Raw genomic sequence first — 13,189 nt, forward strand, 5'->3', positions numbered from 1 at the left:
CAGTGCTCCCACTCCAAAGGCTTAGGGTTTGATCTCTGGCCAGGAATGAAGATCCCATAGGTAGTTTGTTATGGCATTAAGTGAGATTAAAACAAATACCCGAAAACAAGAAACCAAAGATGAACCCCAGACAAATGGCAGTTACAAAATCAGGCAAATAATAATTAAAATAATGGAATATACAAACACACCTATAAGCACAGTCAAAACAGTCCAACAAAAATAAAGTACAGTAGATTGACCTAGTGAACAAAAGAAAACAAAAATGATATCTACCAGTTAACACAACTTAACTAAACCAAAAACTGGAAAATGAAACTAATGCAAGGTGCAAGTGGGAAATAAAGCAGTGAAACCAAAACTAACAAATATGAAAAGAGGGAAGAAAAGAAAAAATAGATACGTAAAGTTAAGCAGAGGTAGATAAAGAAGATTTATGTACATTAAAGATTAATTGTAAGGGGAAAAGAACAATAGGGAAGGCAAACAGTGAGTAAATGTAGAAAAAATAATAATAGGCTTAATTTTTTTAATTAAAACTAAAAAAAGAGAGAGAAAAAGAGAATAAAAGCAAAACTCCACAGAACCACAAAAGGCCAACATGGAGGCAGAGTTTTGTAACAACAATAAGAAGTGTGACTGAAAAAAAAAATCTCAAAAGCTTAATTAGATTCCATAGGGCTAGTAAAATTGGCAACTACAACAGAGGGAAAAAAGAAAGAAATCCAAAAGAAACTACCAAATAAGTAAAAATATAAGAATAGTAAATATTTTTCTTGAGTCAGTGCTGTCAGCATTCTTTCCCTTGCTGGGAGACACAGTCCACCTTGCCCCACTAGGGTGCCTTCCAACACTGCACTGGTTTCTGGACCTGATGTGGGGGGCAGCTCAGACTCTAATCTGGTCCTATTCCTCTGTGTTATTGTCTCCAGTGTCCACAACTATCAGAACTAGTGTGTTTTCTTTTGTGGGAGCTCTCAATGTCCTTTTATATATACCATAGATACAGAGTCTGCCTAGCTGATCATGTGAATTTAATCTGCAGCTGGTACAGCTGGTGGGAAGGTTTTGGGTCCTCTTCCTTAGCCACACTGCTCCTGGGTTTCATTTGTGGTTTTACTTCCACCTCTGCATGTGGGTTGTCCACTGGGGTTTGCTCCTGAGTCTGCCTTGGAGGACTTGGGTCTGCCCCAGTGAGGGCCAGGTGTGGAAGTAGTGCAGCTGCTTGAGTCACAGGGGTTTTGTAAGCATCAGGTACTCAGGGGGGTTGGCAGCTAGGGCAGCAGGAAATATAGTGCTCTAGAAAGGGACTGCAACCAGTATTGGCCAATACACTCCATCATTCTTGCCTGAAGTTGAACGGTTCTGTGAAGACCTACAAGACCTTTTAGAACTAACACTCAAAAAAGATGTCCTTTTCATTATAGGGGACTGGAATGCAAAAGTAGGAAGTCAAGAAACATCTGCAGTAACAGGGAAATTTGGCCTTGGAATACGGAATGAAGCAGGGCAAAGACTAATAGAGTTTTGCCAAGAAAATGCACTGCTCATAACAAACACCCTCTTCCAACAACACAAGAGACGACTCTACACATGGACATCACCAGATGGTCAACACCGAAATCAGATTGATTATATTGTTTGTAGCCAAAGATGGAGAAGCTCTATAGCGTCAGCAAAAACAAGACCAGGAGCTGACTGTGGCTCAGACCATGAACTCCTTATTGCGAAATTCAGACTGAAATTGAAGAAAGTAGGGAAAACCACTAGACCATTCAGGTATGACCTGAATCAAATCCCTTATGATTATACAGTTGAAGTGAGAAATAGATTTAAGGGACTAGATCTGATAGAGTGCCTGATGAACTATGGACTGAGGTTTGTGACATTGTACAGGAGACAGGGATCAAGACCATTCCCATGGAAAGGAAATGCTAAAAAGCAAAATGGCTGTCTGGGGAGGCCTTACGAATAGCTGTGAAAAGAAGAGAAGTGAAAAGCAAAGGAGAAAAGGAAAGATATAAACATCTGAATGCTGAGTTCCAAAAAATAGCAAGAAGAGATAAGAAAGCCTTCTTCAGCGATCAATGCAAAGAAATAGAGGAAAACAACAGAATGGGAAAGACTAGAGATCTCTTCAAAAAATCAGAGATACCAAAGGAACATTTCACACAAAGATGGGCTCGATAAAGGACAGAAATGGTATGGACCTAACAGAAGCAGAAGATATTAAGAAGAGATGGCAAGAATACACAGAAGAACTGTACAAAAAAGATCTTCACGACCCAGATAATCACGATGGTGCGATCACTCACCTAGAGCCAGACATCCTGGAATGTGAAGTCAAGTGGGCCTTAGAAAGGATCACTACGAACAAAGCTAGTGGAGGTGATGGAATTCCAATTGAGCTATTCCAAATCCTGAAAGATGATGCTGTGAAAGTGCTGCACTCAATATGCCAGCACATTTGGAAAACTCAGCAGTGGCCACAGGACTGGAAAAGGTCAGTTTTCATTCCAATCCCAAAGAAAGGCAATGCCAAAGAATGCTCAAACTACCACACAATTGCACTCATCTCACACGCTAGTAAAGTAATGCTCAAAATTCTCCAAGCCAGGCTTCAGCAATATGTGAACCGCGAACTTCCTGATGTTCAAGCTGGTTTTAGAAAAGGCAGAGGAACCAGAGATCAAATTGCCAACATCCACTGGATCATGGAAAAAGCAAGAGAGTTCCAAAAAAGCATCTATTTCTGCTTTATTGACTATGCCAAAGCCTTTGACTGTGTGGATCACAATAAACTGGAAAATTCTGAAAGAGATGGGAATACCAGACCACCTGATCTGCCTCTTGAGAAATTTGTATGCAGGTCAAGAAGCAACAGTTAGAACTGGACATGGAACAACAGACTGGTTCCAAATAGGAAAAGGAGTTCGTCAAGGCTGTGTATTTTCACCCTGTTTATTTAACTTATATGCAGAGTACATCATGAAAAACGCAGGACTGGAAGAAACACAAGCTGGAAACAAGATTGCCGGGACAAATATCAATAACCTCACATATGCAGATGACACCACCCTTATGACAGAAAGTGAAGAGGAACTAAAAAGCCTCTTGATGAAAGTGAAAGTGGAGAGTGTAAAAGTTGGCTTAAAGCTCAACATTCAGAAAACAAAGATCATGGCATCCGGTCCCATCACTTCATGGGAAATAGATGGGGAAACAGTAGAAACAGTGTCAGACTTTATTTTTCTGGGCTCCAAAATCACTGCAGATGGTGACTGCAGCCATGAAATTAAAAGGCGCTTACTCCTTGGAAGGAAAGTTATGACCAACCTAGATAGCATATTCAAAAGCAGAGACATTACTTTGCCAACAAAGGTCCGTCTAGTCAAGGCTATGGTTTTTCCTGTGGTCATGTATGGATGTGAGAGTTGGACTGTGAAGAAGGCTGAGCGCCGAAGAATTGATGCTTTTGAACTGTGGTGTTAGAGAAGACTCTTGAGAGTCCCTTGGACTGCAAGGAGATCCAATCAGTCCATTCTGAAGGAGATCCGCCCTGGGATTTCTTTGGAAGGAATGATGCTGAGGCTGAAACTTCAGTACTTTGGCCACTCATGTGAAGAGTTGACTCATTGGAAAAGACTCTGATGCTGGGAGGGATTGGGTGCAAGAAGAGAAGGGGACGACAGAGGACGAGATGGCTGGATGGCATCACTGACTCGATGGACATGAGTCTGAGTGAACCCTGGGAGTTGGTGATGGACAGGGAAGCCTGGCGTGCTGCGATTCATGGGGTCGCAAAGAGTCGGGCACGACTGAGCAACTGATCTGATCTGATTCTTGCCTGAAGAATCCCACTGACAGAATCCTGGCAGGCCACAGTCCACAGGGTCGTAAATAGTTGGACATGGCTGAAGTGACCTCACGCGCATAGACGCAAGACTTTTTCTCTTGTGGCAGCTCTGCCCCAGTGAGGGTTGAATGTGAAGGTGGTGCAGCTGTTTGGATAGTGGGTACCCTGGTGGTGCCAAGTGTGCAGGGACACGGACTGCCTCAGCCATAGGAGTTATTGGCCCTATCAGAGTCTTTTTCAAGACCTTGATAGCTGGTGATCAGAAGGCCTTTTCGCTAGTCTTTCTCTATAGCTCCACCTGTTCACACATTTACAGGGCTCCCTTGTCTAGGGTCCTTCTCTGTTGTTGGGCACGTCAGGTACATAGAGGGGTCCCCCTGGCTAGGGTCCTACTCTGTAGTTTGGCACATGAGTCACTTAAAGGAGCACCCTGGGTGGGGTCCTACTCTGTAGTTCAGTGTGTCAGGCGCTTGATGGGTTCAGCTGCCAATGCTAGCATGTAGGGAGATAGAGGCTATGGCGATGGCTTCACCCACTACACATGACTCAGCAGTATCGCCTTGCTTCCATGTCTGCCTGGCTTTCCTCCACAGGCATTTCCCACCACAGTCTCCTCCCTCACATCCCCTCAGTCCATTTCTCTGCAGTCAACAGCAGCCCTCGCCCTGGGATTGCTCCACAATCCTATGCACCAGCTCCCAGCCACTGTGCCTTCTAGGGGACCTGTGTCCCTGTCCAGGGTACATATGGCTGTGGCAAGGACTGTCTGATTTTCATTCCATTTAAGCTGCCACAGATCAGCTGTTTCACTCTCGGCCTTAAATGTTTCTCCTCTGACCCAGACAGTTGCCCCAGTGTGGAGATCGGACCCCTGCTTCAGTTCCCCCACCCTCTGAGGGCAGGTCCAGTCCTAATAATACACCTGTTTCTCCCCCTAGTTCCTTCATCCTACGAAGTTTTGCGTGGTTCTCTATATTCTTTTCCAGTGGTCAGGTACTCCTGTCTGCTGTCAGCTCGTGTTCTGCAAGCACTTCTGTGTCTGAAGGTGTATTCCTGATGTATCCGTGAAAAGAGATGTATTCCACATCCACCTACTCCTCCACCATCTTGTTCCCTATTGTGTTTTCTTTTTCTCTACATTTATGTATTTTATCACATGTATTTTTGGTTATGTTTTTCTCTATTTTTAAGTTTTATTCCTGAATACTTTATGTCAATTTGTGTTGTGGTTTTTCTTATTACATTTTCAAATTGGTTACTGTTGATGTATCAAATAGCTATTGCATGTTGATTTTGTTAAAAAATTGCTGCCCTCTTGATGTGTCTTCTTGATTTTCACGTTATGCCAGCTGTTTCTCTTAGGTTTTTTAGTCAGAAAATCATGTTTTTAGACAATGAGAGTAGTTTTTCCTCCTTGCTTAATGTTTATCACTGGTATTTTGCTTTGTGCCCACTGTGCCAGGTCTTCTTGGACAGCACTGACTAGTAGAGTTGATATGAAGATTTCAACTTGTTTCTGAAGAACAATTTCAAATTGTTCCTGATTTTAGAGGGAACACTTCTAATGTTTCACACAAAGTATGATATTTTTTATAGGCTTAGGGAAATTACTTTTACCTGTACTGAACTGAATTCTGATTTTTGAAGGTGTTAAGTTTCATCATAGTACTTTGTTTCTCTATTGAGATAATTGTTTTCCATTAATGTACTAATGTTACTTATTTTTTTGTTACAGTTTTGTTTTTTTGTAAAGTTTGGACTGTCCTTTAATTTTTTGGAATAATTTCTTTCGTAAACTATTGTTTATGCACGTATAGGATTCATTTTAATGTTTTTATCTAAATATTTGTTAGTATTTTTATCTAGGTTTTTAAAAAATATTCATTTTACTTATTTGACTGCACTGGCACTCAGACAGTGTCATGTGTGGGAACTGTTCTCTGAAGCCCTGCACCACTGGGATCTAGTTCCCTGAACAGGAGTTGAACCAAGGCCCCCTGTATTGGGAGTGCAATCTTAACCACTAGGTTGCCAGGGAAGTCCCCGTTAGGTTTTGGGTTTTTATTTTAGGATTTATTTATTCATTTATTTTTGGCTGTGCTAGGTCTTCATTGCCACTCTCGGGCTTTCTCTAGTTGTGGTAATTGGGGACTATTCTCTAGTTGCAGTGCTTGGGCTTCTCCCTGAGGTGGCTTCTCTTGTTGCAGAGCACAGGCTCTAGAGTGTGGGTTCGGTAGTTATTGATCGTGGGCTTAGTTCCCCTGTGGCATGTCAATCTTCCCAGACCAGGGATTGAACTTGTGTCTACTGCATAGGGAGGCAGAGTCTTAACCATTGGACGCCTAGAGAAGCCCTAAGTATTTTTAACAAGTGAAATTGTGCAAGTTGTGCTGTCTTGCCTTCTCTGTGAGATTATACAAGTTTATATAATGAGTTTACCATCATTTCCTGGCTCTACATCTATGGGAGAAATTTTCTGTTTCTTGGATATTGATAAAACTTACTTTTATAGGTAGTGTGGGGCTGTTTACTTTATGGAGAGGCTATACCTCTGATTACTATTTCAGTATATTTTATGATCATGGACTAATCAGTCTGGTCTTCCTAATTCTTTCTGGGAAAATTTTGACTACTTTGATTTTCTAGGAAAGTTTCTATCTCTTCTAAGTTTTCATATTTATTGGAACAAATGTATAAATACAGTCAACTCTGCTGTCATGTTTGCTTTAAAAATGTAAATTTGTTTCAATATGTTAGGGAATGCTGTGAGCTTTCTGATTTCAGGCAAGCCTATTTTCACCATTTTATAATAAACTACAGTGCTTCTGACACAAACATCGGGTCTTTTATAAGGTACAGTGCCATATTCGTGGTGGTATTTATATATTTCTTAACCATTAAACATGTATAAAACTCTACTGTTTTTATTAAGATTTTTTATTTTCTTTTTTTCATGTGTGGTGATAAAGGTGTTACACCCCAGCCCTGTTCTTCCCATAAGCCTGAGACTTTCATAGTGGTGATTTTTTTTTTTTTGTAAATACATACCACATTATAGCAGAACTGCCTTTGTATAGTGATTGCTTGCAAACTTTAAAATCGCTTCTATATCCTAGATTTTATGCACATAGTCTTGGTCATAATAATTTTCTTATCCTTATTTCTTGATTATGCGGTCATAATAATTTTCTTATCCTTATTTCTTGATTATGCTTGTCCCATTAAAAAAATTTTAGTAGTTCTTTTGTATTTTATTTTTATCAAGCTTAAAAATAGTAAAAGGCTTAAAATAGGGCTCCTGGTTGACTGCTTCCCCCACCCCCACCCCAGCCCCAGCATAGATGTTTGTTTCCCTCTACAAGACTAAAACCTTCTTGAGACCAGAATGGGTTTCACTCATCCTGAAATCTTCAGAACCCAAAAGATTATGTGGCACATGGAGGCTCAATTATTAGTAGTATTTTTAATTCCCTCTCAAAAGAAGTGGTGGCCTGGGCACAGGAGGCAGACTGTGGAGGATATTCTCCTTTCCTGGGTCCTCTACAGCTTCTCCATGTCTCCAACTGTAATTGCAGCCTATTGAGTAATGTGTGTGTTGTTACAGGAGTTGTTGTCATTCACGGATATATCTATGGAGTTCAGCTGGGAAGAGTGGCAGCTGCTTGATTCTGTGCAGAAACACCTGTACCGGGATGTGACTCTGGAAAACTATAGTAACCTGGTGTCTGTAGGTAAGTACAGCTTCATGAGCCTGTACAAGCCCAGATCATGAGTCATAAGTCACCATTGCCTTTTCTTTTGTTGATCTACCCTGAAGCCTCTGGAGGTCACATGTTTTTAGCCCCTACTGAACCCTCAGCTCCTCACTGTCATCTTCCCCAAGTGCAAACAAGCTGCTTTCTTTCCTCCCTCCTGACCTCTTAGTCCTCAGCAGTCTGACTACATTCTCTATGACTTTCCCTTAACAGGGTATCATGGTACCAAACCTGATTTAATCTTCAAGTTGGAGCAAGGAGAAGAGCCATGGATCATAAACTTCGAGGTTTCCCATCAGAGCTGTCCAGGTGGGTGAGCAGATACCATGAAGATGGGAGGTGGGGAGTAAACCATGTTGGCATTCAGGCAGTGTCATGTGTGGGAACTGTTCTCTAACCTCTTGTACCATTGGAGCAGCTCAAGATGAGCCCAAGAGTCCTCAGGTGAGGGCTATCACTTTCCTCCCATGACTCCAAGAGGCTGGTGGGCTGTTCTGTACACACTGCTCAAAGGTTGCTTTCTGGGTTAGTTTCCTTCCCTCAAGCACATTCCTTACTGTGGTCATGGGCCTTATTTTCCCTTTTGCCTCTGCAGTTAATTCCCTCAACTTTACCTGCAGTCTTCTCCTTCTCTTCTCTTGACCATCTTAGGAGGTTTCATTGCTTCCTTCACTCTTCTCACACTAGTCATTTGGAAATTACAACTCTTACCTTCTTGAGCACTTTTCTTTCTTTTTCTTTTTTGCCACACCTCATGGCTTGCAGGATCTTAGTTCCTTGACCAGGGATAGAACTCATACCCCCTGCAGTGGAAACATGGAGTCTTAAGCACCAGACACTGGGGAAGTCCCTTGGGCACTTTTCTGAAAAGAATTCTGAAACCTAGCCTTAAGTGGTTTTTATCACCTTATATTTGTTTCCCTGATTACTCTTTCTCTTCCCTTTCAAGTTGTCCAAGTTTGAGCTTCTCCTCTATATCGTAACTCTGGAAGGACTCTTCCATCCTGAAAATTGAACTTTTTCTGCCCAGTGTTGTAACAGCAGAGCTGTCATCCCCTCCTCTCTTCTTCCTGCACTCTGGTTCCAGCTTTATATGCTTCAGGACAGAGCTCTTGATCTCCCATTCTGCATTCTCAGTGGCAGAAATTGGAAGACACTTCTGAAATTGCTCTTCCTCTTCAGTTTTCCCACCATTTTCTTTTTTGGGGAAGAAAATGTTTAGCAAGCAGTCCTGAGGAAACAGGACAGCTTCTGAGGTCCCCAGTACAGCAGTCATGTCCTAGGGTGACTGAGGCTTGTGTCTGATGGCTGCTGTCGAGACCTTGCCCTGTTCTTGCTGCTTTCCTTTAACCTTGCCTTTCTATAACTCTCATCATCACAGTGTTCAGGCTTCACAGATAGACTTTCCCATTTTCTCTACATCTCTTGTCCAACCTTAAATGTGACCTTCTCCAGGGCTCTTTCCCTCATGTCATTCAATACCTTGTATGTGCTGTTGATGCCTAATTTTTACTGAGCACTGAACTTAAGTGCAGAGAAGGCAATGGCACCCCACTCCAGTACTCTTGCCTGGAAAATCCCATGGACGGAGGAGCCTGGTAGGCTCCAGTCCATGGGGTTGCTAAGAGTTGGGCATGACTGAGCGACTTCACTTTCACTTTTCACTTTCATGCATTGGAGAAAGAAATGGCAACCCACTCCAGTGTTCTTGCCTGGAGAATCCCAGGGACGGCGGAGCCTGGTGGGCTGCCATCTGTGGGGTCGCACAAAGTCAGACAAGACTGAAGCGACTTAGCAGCAGTAACAGCAGCAGAACTTAGGTGTAACTGCCTACCTGCTTCTATGTTTGAATATTTAATGAAGATCTCCAGTATAATAAGATCCAAAACAAAGTCCTTTGTCTTTCTCCAAACATGTCTCTCTCCCAGTGTTTTCAGTCTCAAAGAGCAGTACCCCCTGCTTCTCAAGTCTCAAATCTAGGAGTTTCTCTTGCTTCTGTCTAAAATGTTTTTACCTTAATTTTCTTATGGCTCAATCCCTGTTTTAATATCTCACTGTACCATCTTAAATGTTGTACCTAGCTATTATGTACCCTGTTGATTCACCATTTGAGTAAACTCCTGAAATGATAAAATTGGCATAAATAGTTGGCAATGGATTTTATCAGTAAGTGCAGGCTAAATTTTTTAAACTTCTATATAAAAAATACTTCTCATCACTGCTTATCAGCTACCCATTTCTGTAGAGGGATTTATTGTGGTTTGATTCACTTCCCCTTGCCCCCACACTTGGTTATATGGTGTGTGTGTGCACTTGGCCATTATTTCTTTTGAACCATTGTCAGAGGCCTGGACCAGAAGAAAAACACTCATTAAATAGCAGTTCTAAAGTGTTTTAATTCTAATCAGGTTTATTTATGATTTTTAAATTACTATGTTGTTTTTTTTTTCTTAGACGGTTGGGAAGAATGGTACCAGAAAAATCATAATGAATTTGAAAGTGTTCAGAGAAGCTATGCTTGTAATGCATTTGGAAAACTTCATCTGAGCAAAACCCACATTTCTTCAAGACAAAGACTCCTTAAATATAAAACACATGGAAAAAGTTTGACACAAAACTTAGCTTCAGCCACAAGCTGTCTAAGAAAGAATACTGATCAATTTCATGGGTATAAAGAATCATATTTTATTAAGCACCAAAGAACTCATAGTATAGAAAAAAACTGTGTATGTAACGAATGTGGGAAAGCTTTTCGTTGTAAATCACAGCTCATTGTACATCTCAGAATTCATACAGGAGAGAGACCATATGAGTGCACTAAATGTGAAAGAGCCTTCAGTGCCAAGTCAAACCTCAATGCTCATCAAAGAGTCCACACAGGAGAAAAGCCCTACTCTTGCATCGAATGTGGGAAAGTCTTCTCTTTCAGGTCACAACTTATTGTCCACCAGGAAATTCACACAGGAGGGAAACCTTACGGGTGCAGTGAATGTGGGAAAGCCTACAGCTGGAAATCACAACTGATTTTACACCAGAGAAGCCATACAGGAGTGAAACCATATGAATGCAGTGAATGTGGGAAAGCCTTTAGTTTGAAGTCACCATTTGTTGTGCACCAGAGAACTCATACAGGAGTGAAACCCCATAAATGCAGTGAATGTGGGAAAGCCTTTAGGAGTAAGTCATACCTCCTTGTTCACATTAGGATGCACACAGGAGAAAAACCCTATCAATGCAGTGACTGTGGCAAAGCTTTCAATATGAAGACACAACTTGTTGTGCATCAGGGAATTCATACAGGAAATAATCCTTATCAATGCAGTGAGTGTGGGAAAGCCTTTGGCAGGAAGGAACAGCTCACTGCACATCTGAGAGCTCATGCAGGAGAGAAACCTTATGGATGCAGTGAGTGCGGGAAGGCTTTCAGCAGCAAATCATACCTCGTTATACACAGGCGAACACACACAGGAGAGAGACCCTATGAATGTAGTTTCTGTGAGAGAGCCTTTTGTGGGAAGTCACAGCTAATTATACATCAAAGAACTCACTCAACAGAAAAGCCCTATGAATGTAGCGAATGTGAAAAAGCCTATCCCAGAAAGGCATCACTTCAGATACACCAGAAAACTCATTCAGGAGAAAAACCGTTTAAATGCAGTGAGTGCGGGAAAGCATTTACTCAAAAGTCATCTCTCAGTGAACACCAAAGAGTTCATACAGGAGAGAAACCATGGAAATGCTCTGAGTGTGGGAAATCCTTCTGTTGGAATTCAGGGCTTCGTATACATCGAAAAACTCATAAGTGAGAAATCAGAACAGAATAAATTTGGATGCATACTCAGACAGAAGTTGATCCTCAAGAGAATTCAGATGATAATAGAAACAGGATATATAAGTAGGAACACCTAAAAGTACATTCTAATCAAATTAGTCATGTGGGAGAGAGACCAATCATATTTGGAATGAATATGCAAAAGCTTTCAGAAATAAGTCATGCAAATCTTTATACACAGGAGAATGGTTGAAGGAATAAAGAGCAGTAATGGTATCATATACAGTAGCATAATTATGAAGATTTAATTTGGGAAATGCATATTAAGTCCATATGAATTTAATAAATCAGGAAAGCACTTTTCCACAGAAGATGTGTTACATGGGGAGTCATGTTCCAGATTTGATGCTGTTTTTGAGTGAAGAAAGTCCTTGGTGGAGGATAAAGTAGTTTTGTTTTATTTTTTAATATGTAACTAATAGGAAAATAGCAAAGAACGTATTTTGAAGGTTCAGGGGCATGGAGTGTGACTTTCCTGAGTAATACTGCATAGCATTTTTTTTAATTTTGGTATTTTATTTTTAAATGTAACTTGTTATATTTGATAATTTGTGGAATAACATCTTCCAATATTCTTTATATTAAATGCTAAGTATCAGTATTGTCTCTTTATTTCTTAGCAATATAACTAAAATAGTTTGAATTTTAATAAATGAAAGGATTTTATCTTACTCCAAATGATTTTACTTATTCAATAAGTGGGTCTGTCCATTTTTACAGGGCTGCTTTCCAAGAGCACTCATGGTAATGAAGATTGATTGTATTTAGCAATTCGGTGTCTGCTCCCTATTTATTGATAACAGTGGCTTAGAATTCTCTGGAGAGATACTCCTCCTATGTTGTGCACATCCTTGTGGTGTATCTCTCAGGGTGTCCTTCCCACCAGCCATAGGTGAGCATTCTGCCACGGTTGAGTCATGATGACATCTTTTCCAGGAGTTTGAGTCTCTAATTCAGTCTCACATGAACCAGAAGGGAAATATCAGAATTCATTCTTGTACCACAGTTTTAAGACCATCAAATAGTTCCTGCTATTTCAATTTCTCAGGATAACTTTGGATATTCTGAACCTAATTTTCTGGTGTTCTGTGCGCTTCCTCATATTTGCAATAAAAATATTATTTTCTGCTAATGTTAAGAAGAATGAGTTCTATTTCTTGTAACTGAAAGGCTTTAATTGGTAAATAGTGTCACTGGAATAAACTGTTAGTAAACTGTTGGATAGTAAACTGTTAAAGAAAAGTGGGGTTTGTGGTTTAGGTTTATTCCTAAGACAAGAATAAAATCTTTCAGATTTCTACTTATATTCCAAAGTGGATTTTTTAGCTCATAGTATGAAATAGTGTTGTTGCTTATGTACACCAAGAACCTCATGGACTCTGTTGGTAAGATTCTGGCAACACTCAGGAGCTATTGTCCTAGAAAACTTTTAAATTTATGAGGAAATCTGGAACATCAGATGAAATGGCTAGTTCTGGTTCCATCAGCTCTTAAACACAAGGCCAGACTTGAAGGCCTAAATCTCATCTCAGCGCAGAGTGTTGTCAGCAGTTCTCTGACATTGTGGAAATAATTGCTTACTCAAGAGTTGTAGGGTTGAGATGATGGAAATCAAAGACACAGTTGCTGAGGTACAGAGTCATCTACCTTAAGTGCACCAATCCCTTATGTATACATGTTAGAAAAAGTGTCTCTTGATAATCGATCATTTGAGTAGAGGATCCTGTGAAGAATCTGAGGACTCAA

General features: G+C 40.7%; 1 protein-coding gene across 4 annotated transcripts in view; it reads left to right on the forward strand.

The window, feature by feature from the left end:
* ZNF26 (zinc finger protein 26) overlaps positions 1-12,747 on the forward strand; it is a 29,874-nt gene extending 17,127 nt beyond the window's left edge. For all 4 annotated transcript variants that reach the window (XM_024977630.2, XM_024977629.2, XM_059876287.1 and 1 more), the window contains 3 exons: positions 7,461-7,587; positions 7,825-7,920; positions 10,066-12,747. In XM_024977630.2, the coding sequence (XP_024833398.1) occupies positions 7,461-7,587; positions 7,825-7,920; positions 10,066-11,417 (1,575 nt within the window). In that variant the 3' untranslated portion in view covers positions 11,418-12,747. The remainder of the gene's footprint in view (positions 1-7,460; positions 7,588-7,824; positions 7,921-10,065) is intronic.
* The last annotated feature ends 442 nt before the right edge of the window (positions 12,748-13,189 follow it).

The sequence above is a fragment of the Bos taurus genome, chromosome 17 (genome assembly GCF_002263795.3).
Source record: "Bos taurus isolate L1 Dominette 01449 registration number 42190680 breed Hereford chromosome 17, ARS-UCD2.0, whole genome shotgun sequence".
NCBI classification, from domain to species: domain Eukaryota; kingdom Metazoa; phylum Chordata; class Mammalia; order Artiodactyla; family Bovidae; genus Bos; species Bos taurus.